General features: G+C 40.5%; 1 protein-coding gene and 3 pseudogenes across 1 annotated transcript in view; 3 read left to right on the top strand and 1 right to left on the bottom strand.

Moving 5' to 3' along the window:
- Positions 1-27,487, bottom strand: part of LOC120556536 (WD repeat-containing protein 88-like) — a 93,168-nt gene that overhangs the window by 8,650 nt on the left and 57,031 nt on the right. The window contains exons 11-12 of the mRNA XM_039796179.1: positions 791-859; positions 604-702 (exon numbers count right to left, since the gene is read on the bottom strand). Of these exons, the coding sequence (XP_039652113.1) occupies positions 604-702; positions 791-859 (168 nt within the window). The remainder of the gene's footprint in view (positions 1-603; positions 703-790; positions 860-27,487) is intronic.
- On the top strand, positions 1,596-25,488 carry LOC120555461 (annotated as a pseudogene).
- On the top strand, positions 1,693-3,216 carry LOC120555460 (annotated as a pseudogene).
- Positions 8,834-11,585, top strand: LOC120555456 (annotated as a pseudogene).

Genomic DNA, 27,487 nt, shown 5'->3' with positions numbered 1-27,487 from the left:
CCATATATCAGCTTGTACACAGTCTCCAGTTGTTTTAATTATGACAGTAGCTGTTAACATGCTCTACATGTGATCTGTTGCTGATTTTAATGACCAACAGACGGTAGATGATCTGTAATCTGAACAGATTTAGTCTCTCTGACTTCTAAACGTCACTATCAGCCTCACTACATGTGTTCTGTACAGAATCAGCCTTTAAATCAGACAAATAGCTGTTAAAATCCCTCCGATTCAAAATCAATAAAAAGTTTATATAAAATGTAATCTTGTTGAGTCGATTCTGAACCAATCAGCTGTTAGATCAGCTGAGAGGCCGGCGTTTCCCAGCATGCCCCTGGGTCCGCCTGGGTCTTGCAGTCGGTGAAAAGCAACTGCGCTGCCTGGCTCTCACCTGCGGCCGCCTTGATCTCGTGAGGTCATCGTTGCCCACGTGTGCATGACTTCAGAGCAAGTCGGGATCAAGTCGGACACAAATCTACCCAGCATGCATTGGGCGGCGATCGCCGGTGATCGATTCTGCGCAGACCTGGTTCATCTCGAACGAGCCTAATGCAAGACTACATTTCAACAGCAGAAGAACAAAGGATGGCTTGTGTTGTTCACCTTGAGGATGTGGATTCCTGTTCCTTGTGTCCTCCTCTTCTCCAGGACTTGTGGGATTTCCTCCATGTTCTCCATGTTCCATAACCTCAGCGTCCTGTCCTACAGAGACACAGGACACTCAGCGGCTCATGTTAGAATGCTTCCACATCAGCTGAGTTCAGTGGGAGAGACTAGAGAGGATTTATACCTTGGAGGCAGAGACCACCAACTTCCTGTCAGCACTGATTGACACATCTGTCACCCAATCACTGTGGCCCTGTGACACAGGAAGACAAAAAGCATTAAAGATGCCTTTTATTTCAGCAGAGAGTGTGTGTGTGTGTGTGTGTGTGTGTGTGTTGTTTGTGTGTGTGTGTGTGTGTGTGTGTGTGTGTGTGTGTGTGTGTGTTTGTCTGTGTGTGTGTGTGTGCTGTCTAACCCTCAGGATGAGAGTGTGTGTGTCTGTGTGTGTGTGTGTGTCTGTCTAACCCTCAGGATGATAGTGTGTGTGTGTGTGTGTGTGTGTGTGTGTGTGTGTGTGTGTGTGTGTGTGTGTGTCTGTGTCTGTCTGTCTCACCCTCAGGATGAGAGTCTGGCAGAGGGACGACATATCCCAGAGTGCAACAGTCCTGTCATAGGAGCCAGACACCAGCAGGCTGGCTGTGGAAACATGACAGGAAGATTTTTATTATGCAGCCAAAAAATATAAAACAGAACTAAGAACTGGACTCTTTAGGTTTAGTGTGAGTCAGCCTGTTGAAATGTTCAGTCCTTTGTAGACTAGAACTCTACACTCCTCTCCTTGTTTGTGGCATTTTAATTAACATTTCTATTCTTTATTTAATGAATCAAAACATAAGCTTTGTTACAGGCTGCATATTCTACATTTTAGTTTTGAAACAATGTTTGAAATGTGTTCTTAATCAAGAGGAAAACATTCAACTCTTAATGACTGCCTCCATCTGCTGGTGACTAAATGACATCACAGCATTTCCTGCTTTTATAACTCACCTGGTGAGAGGTGAGTGAAAATGAAAGTAGATTTTGACATTGCTGAACGGAGCTGAGACGCCATTACAGGGTGTGAGATCTCTGCTGGAAAACACACGACGGGAAGATTTGAAGCAGTCAAGAGAAGGGACAGGAACTCGGTGAGTCTTGTTTTTGAGAGACATTTAGATACAAAGACAGATGGCTGAGAAAACTGCTCTTGTTGAAAGTCTCCTGAACTGCCATGTGTGTTCAGAGACTTTCAAAGATCCTGTGTCTCTGAGCTGCAACCACAGCTTCTGTTCAAGCTGCCTGCACACATTCTGGGAACAAGCTAACAACAAAAACTGTCCCATTTGTAAAACAAAGTCCTTAACGGATGAACCAGCAGTGAACGTTGCACTGAAGGAACTGGCTGACAACTTTGCTGGGAGACAGAAATCTGGATCATCTGAGACAGGAAAAGAAAAGAAGAAAGAGGAGGTGGTGTGTGATAAACATCCAGAAGTCCCTTATTGGTTCTGTAAGGATGAAGATAAAGCTGTTTGTCCTGTCTGTGAGTTTCCTCTCCACCACGGTCACACGGTGGTTCCTGTAGAACAAGCAGTCAGAGATCTGAAGGAGCAGCTGAAATCTGACTTACAGTCTCTGCAGGACAAGAGGGACAAACACAGACGAGTGGAGGAAACATACGATGAAATAACTCAACACTCCAAGAAGCAGCTGCTGTCTACAGAGAGTCAGATCAGAGCCGAGTTCAACAAGCTGCACCAGTTCCTGAAAGAGGAAGAGGAGTCCAGACTGGCAGCTCTGAGGGAGGAAGAGCAGCAGAGGGGGGAGACTGTCAGCAGAGAGATGAAGAGGATTCAGGAGCAGATCTCCTCTCTGTCAGACAGCATCTCTGCTGTGGAAGCAGACCTGCAGAAAGACAGCGTGGCGTTCCTCAGCAGTTATAAAGCCTCTCAGAGCAGAGCCAGAGTCCAGTGCTCGCTGTCAGATCCACAGCTGCTCTCAGGAGCACTGACAGATGTGGCCAAACATCTGGGCAACCTGTCCTTCAGAGTCTGGGAGAAGATGAAGGACAAGGTCCACTTCAGTCCCGTCATTCTGGACCCAAACACTGCAAACCCCCATCTCTATCTGTCTGATGATCTGACCAGTGTGAGACGTGGAGACACAAAGCAGAAGCTTCCAGACAATCCAGAGAGACACAGCAGGTATGCAGATGTTCTGGGCTCTGAGGGTTTCAGCTCAGGGAAACACAGCTGGGAGGTGGAGGTGGGAGATCATCCTGACTGGAATTTGGGTTTAGCCAAAGAGTCAGCTGACAGGAAGGGAGAAATACATGCTTCACCAGAATATGGAATCTGGTGTTTATTATATCGCAGTAGGAGAAGTACACTGATGTATCGGTGAGACCCTCACAGTGAAGAAGAGTCTCCCGAGGATCAGAGTCCAGCTGGACTATGAGGGGTGGGAGGTGTCCTTCTACAACTCTGAAGACATGACTCACATCTGCACTCACAGAGACACTTTCACTGAGAAACTCTTCCCTTATTTTGGTATCGGACAGCCTGGCGATGCAAAACTGCAGAAATCAAAATCTGTCCAGCTGAGATTTCTCTGTGAGGTTCAGAGAACTCAGAGAAGGTGGAGAGAGGAGAGAGCTCCAAAGTTGTTTATTAGGCGTTTTAAGTGGTAGTGTTTTTTGGGCTGATACAGAATCCAGTTAGTTCTTTTGAAGAAAATGTAGAGATCCAGGATAGAAGAAGAATTAAGATTTGATGACATGATGGAAGACATTCTGAGTTTAATTTAGATTTGACACATAAGAAGCTGGGTCCAGACTAGTCTAGTAATAGCCAGACAGATTATTTGAAGAGGATGGAGGAATGAAGGGCTGCTGTCTATCCAGGAGTGGGCTTGTGAGATGATAGGGTGGGGGTGTTTGAAAAGATGTCATTTAAACTGTTTGCGCGATTGGATGTTTCTACTAGAAAATGAAGAAAGTAGCTGAACTTTCTGGAGGCTCCTAAAAGCTTTGTGCTGGGGAGAGATGGGTATGATGGGCTGATGATGATGATGTCATTTATACATATGTTTATTTGGTTTATTGTCTATTTTGTTTAATGATCTGGAATATTGTAGTTGCTGTGTGTGTGTGTCTGTGTGTGTGTGTGTGTGTGTGTGTGTGTGTGTGTGTCTGTGTGTGTGTGTCTGTGTGTGTGTGTGTGTTGTCGTCTTTTCTTGATTTTTGTCTGGGTGGTGGTGATGATGGAAGGAGGGGGGGTGTTCATGGTGTTTCTGATTTGTTATTTTGATATTGTTTACCTAATAAACTGGCAACATTCCCAGAATGCATCACTCTTAAAGTGAATGAGCCTAAATGTTTGGGAGGGGGCCCAGAGTAGACTCTTAAATGACAGAAAGGGGAGAGAGTGGAGAGAACATTTGAAATGTGCATTTACTTCCTTTATTTGAACTTGTCTCTCAATCCTCATATGTTCTATTTTACTGGCTTTAATAGGATTTATTTTGATCAACAAAAGTTTGGTTTGGACTTAGTATTGTTATGTATTTGATGGTAATTGTTGATTTTGTTTATATTTGCATAATTGTAATTCTATAAGTGATTATTGGTCGTTTGTTTTTTATTGATTATGATAAATGTTCTACTGTCAGTTTAATGTTCATTTAAGAAAATTATGATTATGATAATAAAGAGGCGTGGTTTACTTTATAGGCTGCTTACCTGTGTTACTACACACACACACACACACACACACACACACACACACACACACACACACACACATTTGGAACAACTCTTGGATACAGTGGAGAATGAATTAAAAAATATGAAGTGCTGGTTTGATGCAAATAAACTTAAACTTAAGTAAAACAAAATTCATCATTTTTGGCAATAGTGCAACAAATTTACACTTAAACTTACGATAAATGACAATGAAATAGGAAAAGAACTTAAATTTCTGTGACTAATAATAGATGTAAAATTATGCTGGAAGCCACATATACATTATATTAAGGCCAAAATATCCAAATCAATTGCTATACTGTATAAAACCAAATACCTATTAAATCAACGTTCATTGTACACGTTGTACTGTTCCTTCATACAGCCGTACATTACTTACTGTTTGGAAGTATGGAGAAACTCTTACAAAACAAACACTGAACCTATATTCATCTTTCAAAAGAGAGCCTTAAGAATTGTAAATAAAACCACTTATAGAGCACCAACTAATCCACTTTTCATCAAACTAAAAGCACTAAAATTTAGAGATACTGTTGACTTTAAAACTGCACAAATGATGTACAAGTAAATAATCAACAGCTATGGAACAATATCCAAGGGTTGTTTCAAATGAGAGAGAGCAAACATCACTTAAGAGGAACAAACATCACTTAAGAGGAACTTTTGAATTTCAAAGGAAATTAATAAGAACAAATGTTAAATACCACCAGGGACATGAACAGGTATGGGCTCTTGTTGCTGATTGGCTCAGCTGCCCCTCTGGAGAAAGAGCCTAAATACACTTTTTTTTCTTATTTTTCTGTGTCGCTGTATCAATAAGCCCAGCATTATTAACGTTAAATCAAATTATACCGTCATTGATAGGTTAGATATTTCAGCATACATGTTTCAAATGTATTTCATAACTTGTATGTAGGGTACTACACAAGAAGGTTAGTCTGGAACAACCTTCACACACGGAATAGATTGGAATGTGTGAATCTATAAGAAGCATAGGCCATAAAAGGTGTAAGTTTGAAATTAACTGTTCCACAGAAATAGATAGCCTGGATTGTGTGGAGGACAAAAAGTATAAAGGAGTATTTATTCTGATAGTTCGCGAGAAACCTTGGCATATACATTTGGTGCATGTCAACTGTTCTCCCTTTCATGGAAGTTTGTTTGTTGTGTGAATAAAGCTGGAGAGTCTGAACTCATTGTACTCTGCATTTGTTAAAGTCTTCATCTCATTTCCAGATATTTCCCCATATCAGTCATATCATTCAATCTTGTGATAATGTATTTTTCCCATCAGCGATTCCCTCTGCCCCGAGTCACGTGACTTTGTTTATATTCTTACCGATTCTTACACACGGAGCACCGCATATGAAAGAGAGAGACAGCCCTACTGCCTTCACGGGAGTTTTGGAAGTTAGGGAGATTATGATCAATGGCCTTGTGAATAATTTAAAACAATCCACCTGAGCTTCGAATAATGTGCAGGTATGTAGCAACAGCAAGCTAGCATAGCTACATTACAGTATGTCCATTACATTAGTGTGGCTCTGTAATAAAGAGAGAAGCTCAGGGATGTGTTTGGGCTCTTGAATCATGCTAGATTATACAATGTTTACAGTCAATAAATTACGTGAATTTTTAACAAGCAGATTTAATGTTAGTGAAAGCTGATAGAAGTCACCTTAGCTTATTTTGTCATGAGATCATAAATTAATGTCTCAATTGGTTAATGTAATACACTTTGCATTTCTTGAAATAAATGTATAGCCTAGTTGTTTTGTATGCTTGTGGAAGAGAGAGAAAGATCTTAAGAGCCAAAAGAACTGCAACTTTGCAGAGCTGGATTCAAACTGTCGCAGGCCAGCTGCAGGTTTGATAATGTCAAGCAGCCATCCTCCATTATTCATTTAATGTGAAGTAGGCCTGTTTTATCAAAAGCATTTTCTTTAAGTTGGAGCAGGCTGATAACTCATTAAAAACAAATGTTTCATTCAAGAATAAATGCACGGTATATTGTATCTGTGCTGTGGATAGCAGTGTGAATTAGTTATTATTTTATGTATGGGGCTAACCCCAATAGCTCCAGTTCACAGAGCATTTGAGAAACTGGGGATTAAGTAAAATATATTTTAATAGCTGTAGTCATGTTTTAGTTGCTCTTTATATATGGTTGTCAAACGATTAATTTCTTTTAATCTCTGAATTTCTGTAGTTAATCGTGATTAATCACATGTTTTATCACATGATTAAAATTCTGTTATTTTGCAGTTCAGAACTGTTTTTAAGTACATATAAACAATGGAAAGCAATTCTTACCAGTGTATCTTGATTGGGAATCAAATGTTTGCAAGGAAAGTTACTTGATGAACTTTAAGATTTGCATTTGTTTATTTACTGTAAACCAAAAAAGTATACATCTGTCATTATTGCACAATTTCTCAATTTTCTCCGAATACCTAACTAAAAAACTAAAAATCCCTATCCTTACCAGAGTCAATATAGTGTGCAGTAACTTATAAATAATTGTGATTACTCACTGACGTCCAGTGATCACCGGCGTCTTTCTTGGCACACAAGGACACCATACAGTCATACATAAGACATTTGAAAACAGCAAAAAATAAGTTTTGGGTGAACCAGGTTTTATTTCAGAGATGCAATCAGTAAGGGAGGAGGGTGGGAGAGTGGACGAGGGTTTGGTGGAGAAGTAGAGTGTCATCAGCATAACTAAATAAATAAAGTCACCTAGTAACCTTCCTATTTAGTAAGAAATGGTGAAACACCATTGTGCTGAAACACGTTTGTGTTTTGCCCACATTAAATAAGAAGATAACTTATCTGTGACCGGCGTATTTTCTTTGATCCTGTCACTGCCGTGGACTCCATACACTGTCTAAGATTTGGCACCTTGCTGGCCACTTTTCATTATATCTTTCATAATTCAAACAATGCTTGGCTAGTAGTATTCTTTCTTTTCATTTGCTGCTCATGATCTGACCATAGTCCTGAAGCAACAATGCTGTTATGAATGCACATGTGTGATTTCTGTCTGATGTAGTCTATTCTATGTCATGCAGTATGTAAACACCTTCTTGCTGTTTGGGTTCATGTTTAGTTGCCACTTTGTGGAATAAAATGGTTCATTATATAACAATGCTGTGCAGAGCCAATGCTGCTGGTTCTGCCGGGTACAAATATATTTTAGCCTGAATAGGTTCAAATTGCCAGGTTTTTTTCTATACTGATGTGTACAAACTTTTTAGACTGAGCTTTGTTGGTTAAGCATGTTGTAGACAGTACTGCTGTTGCTGTTGTAATGCAGTATATGTTGGTTGCTGTTGTAATGCAGTATATGTTGGAAGGAGCTCAGTCTCATTCAAAAGCGTACACAAAATACACGGGTTCTCACTTTGAAAATATGTGCAATGTGTACGCCAAAGTCAAAATGTTTGTGCAGTAGATACGTGGGCGCTCCAATAACAGTAATGGAGACCGGTGCGTTTTATATACCCGCGGCTCTTGCAATCCTGCTCATGTATAGTATAAAGGGATGTGGGACCACGTAAGGAGGTTGTTTGGGGTGGCGGATGGGTAAAACACAGTTTTTTGTTAAGCCTTCCCCAATATTTCTTCCCTAAGCCCAACCGTTTATTAGCGTGTTTTGTGGTTATGTGCCCGTGTTTTGTCACTTTCTTGTTTTACTAAAGCCCTTCCCTGCATTCTTTTCCCTAAACCCAACCATTTTTTATTTTTTGCGCGTGACGTTGTTCCGCAATAGTACGTCCGGTCTCGCGATAACACGCATAACATGGTGACGGCGCGCGTGCATATAAAATGCACCGGTCTCCCTTAATGTAATTGGTAATGTACTGCACGAAGAATTTGACTTTGGCGTACACATTGCACAAGTGTAAACCCGTGTTTTTTATTGCACGCTTTTGAGTGAAACCGGGTTGGTTGGAAGGTAAAATTGTAGCTGTTTTTTTCAGTTTGTCCTTATTGCTACTTGTACATCTTTTGAAAATGGCCCACTCACTTTTGTACTGGCCAGCCCAAAATACTATTTCTGCCTATGCCACTGCTGTGACAGTATATCTGACTCACAAGGTTAAGTTACGCGAATTCAGGAATTGTACAATTGCAGTGCTCATGCTCTGTATAAAGCTATCCTCTATTCTAGCTGTAATGTCTTCCTCTAACTCCGGGAGAGAACTGTGTTGGCCACCCAACACTAAACAACTCTGATTAATAGAAGTGTAACTTAAGAGAGAGACGTACAGTATATTTAGTCCAACTGGGTGAAATGAACACTGCCATGCAACATGTCTTCTGTTACAGTTGCTGAGAAATCTGTCAAACTGGTTTGGTGTGAGTCAGCCTGTTGACAGATGTGAGTGAAAATGAAAGTAGATTTTAACATTGCTGAACGGAGCTGAGACGCCATTACAGGGTGTGAGATCTCTGCTGGAAAAAACACGCACGGGGAAGATTTGAAGCAGTCAAGAGAAGGGACAGGAACTCGGTGAGTCTTGTTTTTGAGAGACATTTAGATACAAAGACAGATGGCTGAGAAAACTGTTCTTTTTGAAAGTGACCTGAACTGCCATGTGTGTTCAGAGACTTTCAGAGATCCTGTGTCTCTGAGCTGCAACCACAGCTTCTGTTCAAGCTGCCTGCACACATTCTGGGAACAAGCTAACAACAAAAACTGTCCCATTTGTAAAACAAAGTCCTTAACGGATGAACCAGGAGTGAACTTTCCACTTAAGGAACTGGCTGACAACTTTGCTGGGAGACAGAAATCTGGATCATCTGAGACGGGAAAAGAAAAAAAAAAGGAGAGAAGAGGTGGTGTGTGATAAACATCTAGAAGTCCCTTATTGGTTCTGTAAGGATGAATATAAAGTTGTGTGTCCTGTCTGTGAGTTTTCTCTCCACCACGGTCACACGGTGGTTCCTGTAGAACAAGCAGTCAGAGATCTGAAGGAGCAGCTGAAATCTGACTTACAGTCTCTGCAGGACAAGAGGGACAAACACAGACGAGTGGAGGAAACATACGATGAAATAAATCAACACTCCAAGAAGCAGTTGCTGTCTACAGAGAGGCAGATCAGAGCCGAAGTTCAACAAGCTGCACCAGTTCCTGAAAGAGGAAGAGGAGTCCAGACTGGCAGCTCTGAGGGAGGAAAAGAGCAGCAGAGGGGGAAGACTGTCAGCAGAGAGATGAAGAGGATTCAGGAGCAGATCTCCTCTCTGTCAGACAGCATCTCTGCTGTTGAAGCAGACCTGCAGAAAGACAGCATGCCGTTCCTCAGCAGTTATAAAGCCTCTCAGAGCAGAGCCAGAGTCCAGTGCTCGCTGTCAGATCCACAGCTGCTCTCAGGAGCACTGACAGATGTGGCCAAACATCTGGGCAACCTGTCCTTTAGAGTCTGGGAAAAGATGAAGGACATGGTTCACTTCTGTCCCATCATTCTGGACCCAAACACTGCACCCCCCCGTCTTTGTCTGTCTGATGATCTGACCGGTGTGAGACGTGGAGACACAAACCAGAAGCTTCCAGACAATCCAGAGAGACAGCGGGTATGCCTCAGTTCTGGGCTCTGAGGGTTTCAGCTCAGGGAAACACAGCTGGGAGGTGGAGGTGGGAGATTATCCTCACTGGAATGTGGGTTTAGCCAAAGATTCAGCTGACAGGAAGGGAGAAAGATATGTTTCACCAGAATATGGAAACTGGTGTTTAGTACATCAGAATGGAGAATACACTAATGGATCTGGTGAGAGTGTCACAGTGAAGAAGAGTCTCCAGAGGATCAGAGTCCAGCTGGACTATGAAGGGGGAGGTGTCCTTCTACAACTCTGAAGACATGACTCACATCTACACTCACAGAGACACTTTCACTGAGAAACTCTTCCCTTGTTTCAGTATCGGACCGACTGGTGATGCTAAAACTGCAGAAATCAAAATCTGTCCAGCTGAGATTTCCCTGCGAGGTTCAGAGAGCTCAAAGTCGCTTATTAGTCGTTTGTTTTGGGCTGATACAGAATCCAGTTAGTTATTTTTGAAGAAAATGTAGAGATCCAGGTAGGAAGAAGAATTAAAATTTGATGACCTGATGGAAAACATTCCTTGGTTGTTGTTTGATACACAACATTTTCCAAAGCCCAGAATGAGAAACTACAGCTGAGCTGCTTTTGGTGTAAATGTGCTGCAAGAACTGGGATTTTAATTAAAAATATATTTGTTTTTTTAATTTCCAAGGAATGAGTAAAAGCTTAAATGTTATGATCAGACCCAAACAGAATCTGCAGGGTTTAGTTGTTGTTTTGATCCAGAATGAAAATCTGCAGAATGTAGCCAACTGGTTTTCAGCTTCACACACAGAGAGACAGACACATACACACCCTGCATGGCCACATGTTCCCATATGTCAAAATAGTTCTCAAATGGAAAAACCCTCCGAAAATAATTACAGTTGAAAAAATAATGCTTGCTATAAAAATATTGACACGAATGTCAAGTATGTTGCATTAAAGGGGTGTGGCTACAAGAATAGCTTTGTTCCAGCCCCCAGGACCTTTGCCTTGAGCATATAGGTTTCCTGATGGTCTACGATGCCCACGTCCTACACACTGAATCTATGGTTCGTTGAAGACCCGGTTGGGTGCAAGTTTAAGCCTTTAGCACCATTTTTGGAAGAAAGATGGCTGTTTGAACAAGGGACATTTGGGAACATTCCTTATTCATTTTCCCTTATTAAATTTTTCCCCTTCATTTCTAATTGCATTTGTCCCACCTCCCACACTAGCGTGCTAGGTGCTAGCAACTCAAAACAAGATGGCCCGCCCCATTTTGGGCCCGGCAACAACATACTAAAAAACACACTCAGAAAAAAATTTGCTCCATTCAAAACAATATTCAAACATGGTGTCAGACACTACAATCCTAAAATCATGTTTTGGGGGATTTCTTTCTAAATGGTTTGTAGTGAAAATCATCTTGAATTTTTGTAGAGGGGCTCGTCCCCCACTAGTGTGGCAAAATGTGGGGTCTCTGGGGTCTTTCCTTTATTAAATATGAAAAAAACATAATTTAAATGTTATGGGAAATGGAGAAAAAAAATTCCCAAATGTCCAGACCCTTTCTGGGGAGCCAGTAGGGGTCCTTCCCATGGGTCCAGGTACACCAAACTTTTGTCATTTATTCTCCAGAACACTCTCTTCAACAGTGAACAGGTTTCAGGTCATTATTTCACTGTTAAATGTGTAATATATATATATATATATATATATATATATATATATATATATATATATATATATATATATATATATATATATATATATATATATATATATATATATATTCTCATAAGCTCATAACGTCTTTTTTGAAATAAAGAATTACCAAATAAGAATGAAACTGTTATACATTGTATTGTTTGAAAGAAACAGTGAACAGGTAAAAGAGCAAAGATACCAATATGTCCATGTAAGATGTCTGACATTACACAGTTGTGAAAATGTGAAAAACACTTCCTATACTATAGTAAAAACTGCACACTTACTGTTTTTCACAAAGTAGTGGAGGTGTAAGCAATGGGAACACTACAGACATTAGTATTTATAGATAATGTAGGTTCATGGCAAGAGAAGACATCCAATTTGTTGATAAAAAACTTCTGGACTATTACGGACCTTTAGTTTGTAACATTTTCCAGTTATTACATAAATTACTTCAGACAAAATAAAAATGCATATATATTTACTGTAGGTAAGCAAACTGAGGATTTTCATTCATTCTTGTTTACCTCAAAACTTGTATGAAATAAAAGGAAAGATAATAATGTCACTCTTTTCTTATAAAAGATATTGATTAGTGTAAAGTCACTTAAATTATTTAAACTGTACAGATGAAAAGTTAGTATTTTCTGTATTGGTGTTTTGATGCTAGTGTTTATACTCAGTCAGCTCTGGACAAGCTGGACAACATCTTGGGGAAACTCACGGTTTTGGCAAGGAAATTTGATCGTTACGGAGACCAGAGGGGACATTTCAGAGAAGTCGGGAGTGACTAACTGCCGGCTTCCTAGACCCAAGACAAAACAAATTCCAACCTTATCTTTTCGGCTCCTGAACCAGCGCTGGCCTTGGCCAAGGCCGGTGTTGAATTCTCACTCCCCCTGGAGCACTACAGCGAGGCACACTCTTCATTTCCCCACCCGACTCCCACAGACACCTGTTGATTGTTGACTCGTACTGGGTCCTGTTTCAGGGCTGACTCCATGGCAACCGGCTGTGTATCGCAATGACAATCGTGCGGACTGAGTAAACCAGATTACGGGGGCCAGACGTAGCTTGACTTAACAGGCCTACACATACACAAACTTTGACATACATACAGATTTGCAACCACACCCCAGCCCCCTATCCAGCGCCTTCACCGCTTCTTCCCCCAGTCAGGCGGGCAGGTCTGGGGCCAGCGCCTTTGTTTGGCTGCAGGACCAGATGTCTGTTTGCCTGTCCTGGACTACCTCTACTCCATGACCCTATCCCGATGCACCCATCATCCCACCCCCCCGCGTGTCATGTTATATTGTTATGTTGTGTTATGTGCAGCAGTGCAAATGTACTGTTATGTGGTGTGCAGCAGTGCAAATGTATTGCTTGTGTGCTTATGTGCTGAGGTGTTTTTTTCCTGTTCCCACACTGTACCCCTATTCAGGGGCATAGTCTGGGAGTTGCCTTTTTCTCCTCGTCTCTCCTCATGTCATGCTGTATTTTCTTCCCACTTATATGTGTATGTACCTTGTAAAGCGCTTTGTGATTTATATCTGTGAAATGCGCTCTATAAATAAATTTTACTTACTTACTTACTTACTCTCAGTGTGTTCTGAGTGACACTGTGTGTGTGTGTCTCAGTGTGTGTCTTTGTGTGTTCTGAGTGACAGTGTGTGTGTGTCTCAGTATGTGTGTCTGTGTGTGTGTGTCTTAGTGTTTGTGTGTGTCTCAGTGTGTGTGTTGTCTCAGTGTGTGTGTCTCAGTGTGTGTTATCTCAATGTGTGTGTGTCTCAGTGTGTGTATGTGTGTCTCAGTGTGTTCTGAGTGCTAGTGTGTGTTATCTCAGTGTGTCGGTGTCTCAGTGTGTGTTATCTCAGTGTGTGTGTGTCTCAGTGTGTGTTTTCTCAGTGTGTGTGTCTCAGTGTGTGTTATCTCAAAGTGTGTGTGTCTCAGTGTGTGTTATCTCAATGTGTGTGTGTCTCAGTGTGTGTATGTGTGTCTCAGTGTGTTCTGAGTGACAGTGTGTGTTATCTCAGTGTGTGTGTGTGTGTGTCTCAGTGTGTTCTGAGTGACAGTGTGTGTTATCTCAGTGTGTGTGTGTGTGTGTGTGTGTGTGTGTGTGTGTCTCAGTGTGTTCTGAGTGACAGTGTGTGTTATCTCAGTGAGGATTGTTCTGAGTGTTTGGCTGCACTAAGCATGTTCTGAGAAGTGTGTGAAGAGTTGTGTTGCTGTGAATGAGTTCTGCTGCTAATATGAACTGTTTAGTTCAGGTGACTGGTGGTAGTGCAGACTGTAGTTAGAGTTTAGCACATGGGGCTTTAGTTGTGCCCAGTGTCATTGCAATCAAAACAACTGTATTAAGTCCCCTGGTGACAGGTGAGTGAAAAGGAAAGTAATAAAGTGTTAGTTATGAAGGTATCAGGTGTATCAGTGACTGTAAGAGGATCAGAGCAGATTATTTAAGAAGCTTTATGAACTGCAACAGAAAATGTTTCCCATGAAGCTTTGTGTGTGTGTGTGTGTATGTGTGTGTGTCTGCGTGTTTGTGTCCTGTAATCTCTGATTTTATACAGGGCTGCTATGATTTGCTGTAAAACGCTTAAAAACACAATATGTATGATTTGAGTGTCTCGTTGTGTCATCAATAATGAACTAATAGCTGATTATCAGATTATCTTCCGGTAGCTCTGCTTCTGAATCATGAATCAACGATGCTAATGTTGAATGATCCTGCTGTTAATAATTCACCTGGTGACAGGTGAGTGAAGGGACAGTAGACTTTGACATTGCTGAACGGAGCTGAGACGCCATTACAGGGTGTGAGATCTCTGCTGGAAAAACACACGACGGGAAGATTTGAAGCAGTCAAGAGAAGGGACAGGAACTCGGTGAGTCTTGTTTTTGGAGAGACATTTAGATACAAAGACAGATGGCTGAGAACACTGCTCTTGTTGAAAGTTTCCTGAACTGCCATGTGTGTTCAGAGACTTTCTGGAGATCCTGTGTCTCTGAGCTGCAACCACAGCTTCTGTTTTAAAAGGGCTCTTTGAGGGTTAAGACTTGGTTTTAGGATTAGGGATATGATCAGGTTATGGTTAGGGTGAGGGTTAAGTTTAGGCATTTAGTTGTGATGGTTAAGGTTAGGTTAAGGGTTAAGTTTAGGCATTTAGCTGTGATGGTTGAGGTTAGGGTAAGGGGCTAGGGAATCCATTATGTCAATGACCCGTCCCCACAAAGATAGTAGCACAAACCTGTGTTTAAAAGAACTCCTTAAAAAAATGGGTTTGGTTAAATAAAAAAGAGGGGGCTATTTATAAAACGGCCAGATATTAAAAAGAGGTTAAAAGAAACACTGGACAGGACGGACAGTGGGAAATTTAAAACTTTAAATAAAAGGTCAACTCCACAACTACTCCCGTGTCTCCCACAGAAATAACAAAGTAAAAAATAAATAACACAAACATGCATACACACATATATACAGTTGTGTAATAAAACCATAAATAAAAAATCTAAAAAGCCTGGTGTCCCAATATAAAATAAATTCTATCCCAATATTAAAACCATGTTATTTAAATTCAAAAATTAAGACATTAAAAGGGGTCATAAATACTGTCTGAGTTATTTGCCCTTGAGCTTAAAAATATATATACACATACCATTAAGAGTTAGTAATAATAAGTGCTATGTTTAAAAGTGCTTTAAGAGGTAAAAAGTGCCACACAATAAATAACCATGAATAGTTTTAAAATAGGTTTAAAAGGTTAGGTAAGGGTAAGTCTTAGGCATTTAGTTGTGATGGTTAAGGTTAGGTTAAGGGTTAAGGTTAGGCATTTAGTTGTGATGGTTAAGGTTAGGGTAAGGGGCTAGGGAATGCATTATGTCAATGACTGGTCCCCGCAAGAGATTGTGCCACAAACTTGTGTGTGTGTGTGTCTCTGTCTGTGTGTGTGTGTGTGTCTGTGTTCTTGTTTAACTATATTCGTGGGGGTCCTAAAACCGTGAGTCCAGTATACGTGTTGCGTAGGTCCCAACAGCTTTGTGGGGACAAAATGTTGGACCCACAAAGTTTAAAGTGAGGCTGTTTGAAGGTTAAGACTTGGTTGGGGGATTAGGGATATAATCAGGTTATGGTTAGGATTAGGGTTAGGCATTTAGCTGTGATGGTTAAGGTTAGGGTAAGGGGCTAGGGAATCCATTATGTCAATGACCGGTCCCCACAAAGATAGTGCCACAAACCTGTGTGTGTGTGTGTGTGTGTGTGTGTGTGTGTGTGTGTGCATGTGTGTGTGTCTGTGTGTCTGTGTGGGTGTTCTTGTTTAACTATATTCGTGGGGTCCAGAAACCAGGAGTCCAGAATACATGTGGGGTCAAAATGTTGGACACCACAAGTTTAAAGGGCTCTTTGAGGGTTAAAACTTGGTTTTCGGATTAGGGTTAGAATTAGGTTATGGTTAGGTTTGGTTAAAACGCAACACCCAGGATGGGTGCTGCGAGGGCACGGGCACAGGGGACCACTGGTGTGAATAAAAACACTTTAAAAAAACTCCTTAAAAAACCAGGTTCGGTTAAAAAAAATTTTGACCGGGCTGTTAAAGGGAGGGGGGGGTGTTTTGATATTAAAAGGAGGTTAAAAGAACCACTGCAAAGGAAGGACAGCGGGAATTTAAAACTTTGAATAAAAGGTCAACTCCACAACAACTCCGTTGTCTCTCCCAGAAGATTATAAACATTTAAATTAAAAATATTTTAAATAAATATATATAAAAAAAACACAGTCGTGTGATAAATAAAATTATAAAAAGCCTGGTGTCCCCATATAAAATATAAAATATTATAATCTTAAAACCATGTTATTTAAATTGAAAAATTTAATACTGTCTGCGTACTTGCTCTTGAGGTTAAAAATATCCATACACATACCATTCAGGATTAATAATAAGTGCTATGTTAAAAGTGCTTTAAGAAGTAAAAAAATAAGTAAATAAAAAAGTGCCACACAATAAATAACAATTTAAAATACATCGTATAAATAAAACCAAACTGTTAGTAAAAAATGCATAAAACCAATGGCATGTGTATAGTTATGCTAAAATCTTGAGGAAAGTAATTCAATTCGTAAAAAATAATAATAATAAATAAATATAGATTATATATTAGAGACAGACAAAAATCCAATAAAATTCTTAAAATGTAACTAAGACAGAATAAAAGTTATAAAAGGACAACCAAGGCATCTTCAAAATATTTATTAAAATAAATAAAACCAAGGTATTGGGTGGACCTCCTCTGTAGGAATAGATTAAAACCCCCGAAAGGGAAGAATAGTAAAAATGGAAAAAAAACTGCCATAAAGGAATTAAAATATATATAATTAAAAAAAAAATAGTTATTAACCATAAACAATAAAAAGTCATTTAAAATAGAAAAAGATGGAAAAAGCAGGAAAGGAAAAGAAAGGTCAGGTATAATGCGCTACAGAGGAGGTCCAGATAAAACCTGGGGAGAGAGGAGGAGAGAGACCAGAGCAGTGGGAGGAAATATTTCTAAAAATACCCTGTAAAAATTTGGGTTAAAAGAGAAGTGGATCCATTTTAATATTTTTTTTAGACCCGTAGGGTCTATGGTTTTAAAAAGATGGATCCACTTCCTCCGCGGCCCAACGCTGAGCGGCGTGGTCCAGGCCTTGTTACTCCAGGCCCATGCTTTGAACATTTTCAGAACCATGGAGTTTAAAATGTGCATATAAAACAGTTGTGCCATCGCCCTTATTTAAAACATACTGGTGTTGTTTAATTCTTAAGTATAGTACTTTTTTTTGTCTCCCCACATAGTTTTTGGCAGGCCCTGCACCTAATTGCATAAACCACATTGATGGTTGTGTGCTGCAGGGCCTGCCCCGGATTAAAACCAACTCTGCTGTAAGGGTTAAAAATGTGGGAAGACTCATAAAACCAACATCTGAGCCTCGAAGCGCTCCCCTAGGGTCATTATTCTTGTTTAAGTTTGTGTGAATTAAAATGTCTTTCAGATTTTTATTCCTCCTGTAGGCGGAGATCATACGGTGAGGGTGAGGGTTAGTAGACATTTAGTTGTGATGGTTAAGGTTAGGTGGGGGGTAAGGGGCTAGGGAATGCATTATGTTAATGATGGGTCCCCACAAAGATAGTGCCACAAACCTGTGTGTTTGTGTGTGTGTAATGTCTGATTTTTATATTATTACATAAAAATTATTATTAGGGGTCCAAGCCCGAGTCTGTAAGAACCGGCAGTAGCAGGGCTATGTTGTTCGCACAGCAGGGCTGTGGAACCTTATTGTTTTAAAATTTTTTCTTCGCGCCTAAAACCCGGACTACAGCCTAAACCGTACATAGTGGGGGGTTGCCATTTTCAAGACTGGTCCCAAACTCCGCAAGGACCTCAGGCGAAACATTTACCCACTTCCACCACTAGGTGGCGCTTTTAGCAGAAAAAACACCGCGTTTGTCCCTATAACTCCCGCACCGTATACCTGACATTCAAAAACCATACATCTACGTTCCCTCGTATCCAATTGAATCACAATGCCCATTCCCCGCCTAGACTTTTATGCGTGAAAAATCACAATTTATCAAAAACTACTTTTTTTACTGAGGGATAAAGGGGCGTGGCCCACCGGGACCCATGTCTAAATTTACCACTTACACTAATGTGAACAACTTTCAATTTACAGGGTAGATGGACAATTGGCCATCGACCACACCTACCAAAAAATTACACGTGGACCATTAGGTGTCGCTATAATGTTTTTTGTCATTAACTCCCACAATACACATCGCACATTAGAAATTCTTACATCCACGTGTTCCTTGAATCAAACTGAATCACATGATATAAGCCCCACCCAATTCTGCTTAAAACCTGTTGCGCCAATATCACGCAATGTGCAAAATCAACTTTTTCGAACTCGTCCTAGGTCGTGTGACCGATCTGCACGAAACCTTGTACACAGCATCTCCAGATGGACCTGACCAAAAGATATTGAAGGAATTTTGCTACGTTAAAGTATGCGCATTTGATGACCAAGCAAGATTTCCGGGCTAGCTTCCAAATACTACCTTTATCACATCTTGGCCAAATTCAATGTTATCATCAAATACCTTGAGATTCTTATTCACCATCCAACTACGATGCTCTGTACCATATTTGGCAAAGATCGTCCTTCAGGGGGCGGCAACCTAACGCGATTTTTTGTTTCGGCCAATAACTCAATGCATTTAAATGGGAAATTTGCAATTGCGACATCTCTGTCACAGTAAAAGCAATCAACACGAAACTTGGGCTGCTCGTTCTGCTGTGAGGCTCTGTACCAATTTTGGCCAAGATCGGCCAATAGAGGGCGCTATAGTAATCATATACCAGTTTAGCCTTTTTACCCCTTCTGAGGTCGAGCATGTTGTGTACAATGCCAAACGGCACTTCTGATTCATAACATTATAACTTAATAGTTATAAATAGTCAAAACTTAGAGTCTTGTGGAGCTTAAAGTTAACAGTTGTCCCTTTCTGCTGATTTTTTTTTTTGTCTTCCTAGCCCTTACAGAAGGTTTTGCATCCAGCCTAGATGTCCAGAGTTTTTCGGGTCTTTGTGAAATTAATCCATACTGTTACATCCAAGATTGATACACTATGTGTAAGAAATGTTAATAGTTTGTCCTTTATGAGTTATAATGTTCAATATGTTTATTTTTGCACTGGATGACTCCAAATATATAGAACTGTAGATGCATTGCTCGTTCGGCATGCTGCTCTGAGGATCTGTACCAAATCTGGCAAAGATCGGCCATTAGTGGGTGCTATAATCAACATATAAGAGTTTTGCCCTGTTAATCAATGTTAATGGAATATTTGCAATGGGAATGTAGCACAGACCTTGCAGCTCACACTTCTCAATATTTACTGATGTTTATCTAGCGTTATGTTTTGGTTTCGCTGCGCGTGCTCCTCTGGTGTTCTACAATAAACAAACTTCTTAACCCACCTGACAAAGTTTCTACAACCTTCACAGTGGACAAATGTAATTCTTTTCTCCCACTTTTTCAATCCAAAATCAACACCATTCATAGGCTGATACCATGCAATTAAACATTGCATTTGGTGCTAAGTGGAGAGTCTGTCATAGTGGGATTGGTTATGTCGGTGGCATTGATTCTTAATTTCCCAAACTCTCAGTCACTCTCTCATTTCTAGTTATTATTATTATTATTATTACATTAGATTATTACATAGCAATACATAGTCAAAATTATTAAGAGATAATGCTATAAACAGGCAAAACTGTGTTTTCGCATTGTTTATTAGCAATACAATACAATCAGTAAGATGCTGAAAATGATAGTTGTCAGTTAAAGTGATGGTTCGGAGTAATTTCACCCTAGGGTCCTTTTACACCATGACTCGAGCCAAACACCCCCATAAGCTTTTTCACCTGGGTCTAACATTGGGAGAGTAAGCGTAGAGTAGGCGTTATCAGCTGAATAGCTTATTAGCGGAGGGCCTAATGGACCCACGTTGTATCTCGTAAATGACCCCACTAATATTGCCCAAAATGATACCAAACTTCTACAGTAGACAATAGGTTATGTACTCATAAAACGCATGGATTGGAAAGTTTGTAAGTGACACCGCAGAAGTTTATGTAAATAACACTTGCCTGCGCTCTTCTGCTCTCTGTTGCTTCTGCGCTGCTGCTGCTACCTGCAGTTAGACGAGTGCTTAGGGCGGTCTACAAATTACTACACCGAAAAGATACAACAAAAATATTTATTAATTTAATGATTAAATAAGGTAATGTCTCCAAACTTATCTCAGTTATTACTTGTCTCCTGCTAGTTATACTACAGCACTTACTTTAAAAAAAAAAGTTAAATTATAAAATATTTTTGTTGCATCTCTTTCGGTGTTGTAATTTGTAGACGGCCCTAAGCACTCTTCTTACTGCAGGCAGCAGCAACAACAGCAGAGAGCAGAAGCCAGCAGGCAAGTGTTCATAAACTTCTGGTGTACTTACAAACTTTCCAATCCATCATTTTATGAGTGCATAACCTATTTGTACTACTGTAGACGTTTGGTATCATTTCAGGCATTATTAGTGGGTTCATTTACGAGATACAAACGTGGTCCATAGCCTGTTACTAAGCTATTCAGCTGATAACACGCTACCGCTAACTCCCCAATGTTAGATCCAGGTAAAAAAGCTTCTGGGGGTGTTTGGCTCTAGGTCATGGTGCAAAGGACCCTAGGGTGAAATTACTACTCGAACCATCACTTTAACTATGTTGCTGTTAATCACCTTTATAGTGTTCATTTTGTCATCTATTTTTAATTTAGTCTTGTGCCAAATGTCCTTGTTAGTTTTAGTCATATTTAGTCATTCACATATCTTTTTTTTGTTAGTCAAGTTTTAGTCAACTAAAAAGTCTCGTAATTTTAGTCAAGTTTTAGTCAACTAAAAGTGTCATCATTTTAGTCAAGTTGTAGTCAAAACAATTTAGTTTTTTTTTTATAAATTATTTCTGGAATTATTTCTGAGAACCATTTCAGTCAAATAGTTATATAAAATTAAATTATATTAAGTTCTATAAATATCGAGCCTCTTCCTTATTTCACCAGTAAATTCCTTTTAAACGACAAAAACAACCACTGGATGGAAAAAGGGTATATTTTTACAATAACTTTGAATGCAGCACAAGGCTGACGAGGCAAGTTTCAGTTTTTCAAACAACGGCAGCTGCAGACTGCCGTCGCGTCGCGATGTTGGTGTCTTACACAGTGAAATACAGAAACACTTTTACACCGTTTAGCTGTTAGCATTTTAACCGTGTTTAATCCAGCTGCTACCTAAAGGTAGGCTAACGTTACCTGCTGCCAATGTAGTGTTAACTAGCGTCCGTGCAGCGATGTTTCGGTTGCCTCTAACGTCCGTTTAGGAGCATCAGAGAGAAGCGCAGGCATTTCAGTGGCACCGAAATCCGCGTTGCTGTTCGGTCCTGTAGATCTGTGGTTCCCAACCTACTCATGGCGCACCACCCCCACTCATGTCTAAGAAAAGCCATGTTTCATTCATAAAATAGTGATGCCGGTGGCGTGGGGAAAACGAGGATACAACAAAAATATATATTTTTCAAACAGACTTTTGTATACATTATATATTCTAGTGTATTATCATAATTGGTTTAACATGTGCAAATATATATATTTTTTTCCTCAACCTCAAACCAGATAAAGACGTGCGCCCCTGTGATCTTTGCTGCCTCCCCTGGGGTGTTCGGAACCACTGCTGTAAATAACGGTCGTTAAGGCAAAGGTCGGTGACGTATTAGGTTCTGCGTTACCCAACCCCAATAACAGATGTATATTCTATCTCATGATTGTAGATGAAAATGAAGAGAGATTTTATCTTCATTTTTATTTTATGCAAAACATTTTAGTCTTGTCTTTTTCATCAACAATAATGCATGTTAATTTAGTCTTAATCAGCTTTTTGGACATTGGTGCAGTCTCGCAGTTTTCGCGTCTTAGCAATGGGAAAAAATGGTCATTGAACGAACATATTTAGTCTCGTCTCGTCTGATCGAAATTAACACCACACCTTTGAAATGTTTTATCGCTTCATGGTTCATAACATAACAGCTATGCTGTCGCACTAAGGCAAAATGTCATAATGTAGATTTTTTGCAAAAATTTGTTATTGTAATTTTTAGGACAATAAACATAAGTTTTAACATTTAGACAAACATCAAGTTTCAATTTGGTTGTTTTGGGGGAACTAAGATGATGTTTTTGCCGTAACTTCAAAAAGCCAAGGGGAAACTGTGGTAGAAGCTCATAACACCAGATACTGCTTTATGCCTTCGTTTCACACTGGTCCTGAACACTCAAATTACGGTGCGCTGCCCTGATGGCATGCTGGCTTGTTCTGACCGAACACACTGCCATGCTGGAATTATGGTGTTATGATGTATTATGCAATTAAATCACCTCAGACACACACTAACTTCAATAACGTGTATGCAGTACATGTTTTGCAGTGGTTGCTTTTGTTAGATTATTGACATTGAGGGAAAATTACGCAGGAGATGGCTTTGAAACGTAAATGCCAATATCAAGGTAATTAGAATGACACACGGGTGGTGCATAAAAATAGATAATCTTGGTAGGTAGCCTAATTTAAAATCCAGTAATAGCTAGCGGGAGCCTTTAGCTAGCGGTAGTCTTTAGATGCAAACTAGTAGCCTAGGCTAACCTACTTGACAAACTAGACACAAACACTTTGCAAGCCATAATCAACAACTTATCCAGTAACAAGCTTCTCATAAACTAGCTCTCGCCTGCCAACAACACACCTTCCACACACACCCATACACCAGCAGCAGGAATTTAGTAATTTAGACCTTTTGTTGAACCCTGGTTAAAATCCATGCCAAACCACCGAGAGAAAGCACATCCATTAAATCCACCAGGAGTTTTTAAAACTTGCTGCCCGGCTAGTCAAAACTTCCAGGTAGTTACAGGCTGTCAATTCTATCTATGCAATCCTAGAGTTTAGTGATTGTCAGTTAGTTGGGAAATTAAAGACAGACACACCCCATTTCCATTCACCTCTAACCATGCTAAGTATTGGCGCCTATGAAATAAATATAGTTACAATTTCAAGGATTTTCAAGCATTTTATCCATTATTTGAAGCACTTTTCAAAGTGGCTGAGAAAACGGCTCTTTTGAAAGTTTCCCATTAAGGTTTGTGTGTGTCTGTCTGTCTGTCTGTGTGTGTTTGTGTGTGTGCTTGTTTCTTTGTGTGTGTTTGTTTCGGAGCGTGTGTGTGCCTCTGTGTCTGTGTGCTTGTTTCTCTGTGTGTGTGTGTGTGTGTGTGTGCATGTGTGAGCGCTTTGTTTCTGTTTCTGTTTGTTTCTGTGTGTGTGTGTGTGTGTTTCTGTTTATGTATCTATGTATGTTTGTGTGTGTGTGTGTGTGTGTGTGTGTGTGTGTGTGTGTGTGTGTGAGGTGTGTTGTAGCTGTCCTGTAATCTCTGATTTTATACAGAGCTGCTATAATTTGATGTAAAGAGCTCTGTATGAACACAATATTGTACAAACAGATCTTAGTCTCATGTACCATCAATAAAGATATTTTAACACTGTTTTATTTCTAGATACTTGATCAGATTATCATCTTAAACTGAACTAAACCTTTCACTTCCTGTAGATACATCAACTAATGTTGAACGATCCTGCTGTTAACAATTTACCTGGGGACAGGTGAGTGATGAGGACATTACTGAATGGAGCTGAGACGCCATTACAGGGTGCGGAGATCTCTGCTGGAAAAGGATTTGAAGCAGTCAAGAGAAGGGACAGGAACTCGGTGAGTCTTGTTTTTGAGAGACATTTAGACACAAAGACAGATGGCTGAGAAAACTGATCTTGTTGAAAGTTACCTGAACTGCCATGTGTGTTCAGAGACTTTCAGAGATCCTGTGTCTCTGAGCTGCAACCACAGCTTCTGTTCAAGCTGCCTGCACGCATTCTGGGAACAAGCTAACAACAAAAACTGTCCCATTTGTAAAAGAAAATCCTCAAACGATCATCCTTTGGTGAACTTTCCACTGAAGGAACTGGCTGACAACTTTGCTGGGAGACAGAAATCTGGATCATCTGAGACAGAAAAAGGAGAGAAGAAGGTGGAGGTGGTGTGTAGTAAACACCAAGAAGAGCCTAAATTGTTCTGTAAGGATGAAGATAGAGTTGTGTGTCCTGTCTGTGAGTTTTCTCTCCACCACGGTCACACGGTGGTTCCTGTAGAACAAGCAGTCAGAGATCTGAAGGAGCAGCTGAAATCTGACTTACAGTCTCTGCAGGACAAGAGAGACAAACACAGACGAGTGGAGGAAACATACGATGAAATAAATCAACACTCCAAGAAGCAGCTGCTGTCTACAGAGAGTCAGATCAGAGCCGAGTTCAACAAGCTGCACCAGTTCCTGAAAGAGGAAGAGGAGTCCAGACTGGCAGCTCTGAGGGAGGAAGAGCAGCAGAGGGGGAAGACTGTCAGCAGAGAGATGAAGAGGATTCAGGAGCAGATCTCCTCTCTGTCAGACAGCATCTCTGCCTGGAAGCAGACCTGCAGAAAGACAGCGGCGTGCTCCTCAGCAGTTATAAAGCCTCTCAGAGCAGAGCCAGAGTCCAGTGCTCGCTGTCCGATCCACAGCTGCTCTCAGGAGCACTGACAGATGTGGCCAAACATCTGGGAAACCTGTCCTTCAGAGTCTGGGAGAAGATGAAGGACAAGGTCCACTTCTGTCCCATCATTCTGGACCCAAACACTGCAAACCCCTGGCTCTGTCTTTCTGATGATCTGACCAGTGTGAGACATGGAGGCACAGACCAGAAGCTTCCAGACAATCCAGAGAGACACAGCAGGTATGCAGATATTCTGGGCTCTGAGGGTTTTAGCTCTGGGGAAACACAGCTGGGAGGTGGAGGTGGGAGATCATCCTGACTGGCTTGTGGGTTTAGCCAAAGAGTCAGCTGACAGGAAGGGAGAAAGCTATGCAGAATATGGACACTGGTGTTTATTACATTACAATGGAAAATACATTGATAGATCTGGTAGGAGTGTCACAGTGAAGAAGAGTCTCCAGAGGATCAGAGTCCAGCTGGACTATGAGGGGGAGGTGTCCTTCTACAACTCTGAAGACATGACCCACATTTACACTCCACAGAGACACTTTCACTGAGAAACTCTTCCCTTGGTTCAATATCGGACCGGCTGGCGGCATGCTAAAACTGCAGAAATCAAAATCTGTCCAGCTGAGATTTCTCTGTGAGATTCAGAGAACTCAGAGAAGGTGGAGAGAGGAGAGGTGTGTGTTGATGAAAATGTAGAGATCCAGGTTAGAAGAAGAATAAAGATTTGATCTGTTTTAGCAAATGACATGATGGAAGACATTCTGAGTTTAATTTAAATTTTACATATAAGAAGCTGGGTCCAGACTAGTCTAATGATAGCCTGACAGATTAATTGAAGAGGATGGAGGAATGAAGGGCTGCCGTCTATCCAGGAGTGGGCTTGTGAGATGATAGGGTGGGGTGTTTGAAAAGATGTCATTTAAAGTGTTTGCCAGATTGGATGTTTCTACTAGAAAATGGAGAAAGTAGCTGAACTTTCTGGAGGCTCCTAAGAAGCTTTGTGCTGGGGAGAGACATGTATGATGGGCTGATGATGATGTCATTTATACATATGTTTATGTGGTTTAGTTCACTGGTTCTCAAGCTTTTTACAAGTGGAATTTGATATACTAACTAAAAAAATACGTTTATTTAAAAACACTTAGAAATACTGTAATGCCAAAATTACATTTAAGCATGATTCTTTATATTTTTTATTCTTATTTCTTTTTAGTTTCTCTTACAATGCTGAAAGTGAGTTTATCTCATTCTCACATTTTTATTCTGATTCTCACTAAACTAAGTGGGAGCCACAAAGTCTGGAACATAATATGAGCCCTGTTTGTGTGAACAGATAGGGGCTACAAGGTCACCATAAAACTATCTCTTGGTACATTCATTTTGTAAACAAATACTGACGTTGGAAACTGAGTAGATTGTTAACCTTTTGGGTTTTGTATAACGATTTGGGTAATTACATTTATGATCGTTCTAGTGGTATTTCTGGACAAATAACGGGCATATTTCTGAATATTTCTCCAACACCGGTGTGACATTAGATTTTAGGATAAAATCTAAAGGTAAACAGTCGGCGAACTGTTCGAATTTGTAACGGGTTTGCCGAAAAAAACTTGGCCCTATAGTGACGGCTATTTGTAAAGGTTAAGAAGTTCTTCCCCATTTGGTTATGGGGAATAAAGGTTCAAAGTCACATTCACCCGGGACCCGTGGTGGACGAGATGATGAAGAAATATGGTTCAGAATGTATAGAATGGTTAACGAATTGGTCAACAAATTTTGGGGTTCCAGAAAATGGTTCACTGAGTACAGGAAAAACAACAAATGTTTTAACATATGAATAAAAGAGGTAGTGATTCAGGGTAAGAATGCAAAACACACACACACCATAACCTCCTCATCAGTTCTACAACCTAACCAAAGCCCATATTCTGAGCTTTCTCTACAAACCAGGAAGACGTGATGGAAAAATGGAGGGACGAAGACGACACAGACTCAACTCTTGGACAGGACCGCCAGCATCCGTCACACCTGCATCGGGTGGAAAGACCAACGAGTACGTGAGAAAACCATGTTTGAAGCGTTTGTCTGCATGTTACAACAGGCTGGCAGACAACATATAAGTGGACCTGAAAATGGCTGCGTCCATGAAGGGAGGCCCCAGACACGGCAGACGAGGCTGAGGCAGGTACCTTGGACAAAATGATGAGCCCTAAAACCCAGACCAGTGTTTGTACTGCAAGGACTTTGGACATTGGGTATCTAACTGCCCGAATCTAACTGCATGACCTCTGTGTTGCTGCAACACCACGTCGACAAACTCCGTCCAGTTGTAAGTTTCTCTGCTAAACTCGATTCTGCCGCTCAAAGCATTAAATACGTCCTGTTCCACATGCAGTGTCACACATTTTGTGGGAACAGAATGATAAACTATATTTATCTGTGGCCAGGTACCTTAGATATTACTACTCTGCTAGATTGACAAATGTCACTATAACAGATGCACTGTTCTTAACCCTGATTTTTCTTCTCCACACACCAGATGACAGAGAGGAACAATTGTTGTTGCAGAGCTACAGGTGGTCTGCACACCACGATCTGACCTCTCTGACACACCTCTCACTAACCCTAATTTCATTT

The sequence above is a fragment of the Perca fluviatilis genome, chromosome 3 (assembly GCF_010015445.1).
Source record: "Perca fluviatilis chromosome 3, GENO_Pfluv_1.0, whole genome shotgun sequence".
In the NCBI taxonomy this organism is placed as follows: Eukaryota; Metazoa; Chordata; class Actinopteri; order Perciformes; family Percidae; genus Perca; species Perca fluviatilis.
This window is presented reverse-complemented; position numbering and strand designations above follow the sequence as displayed.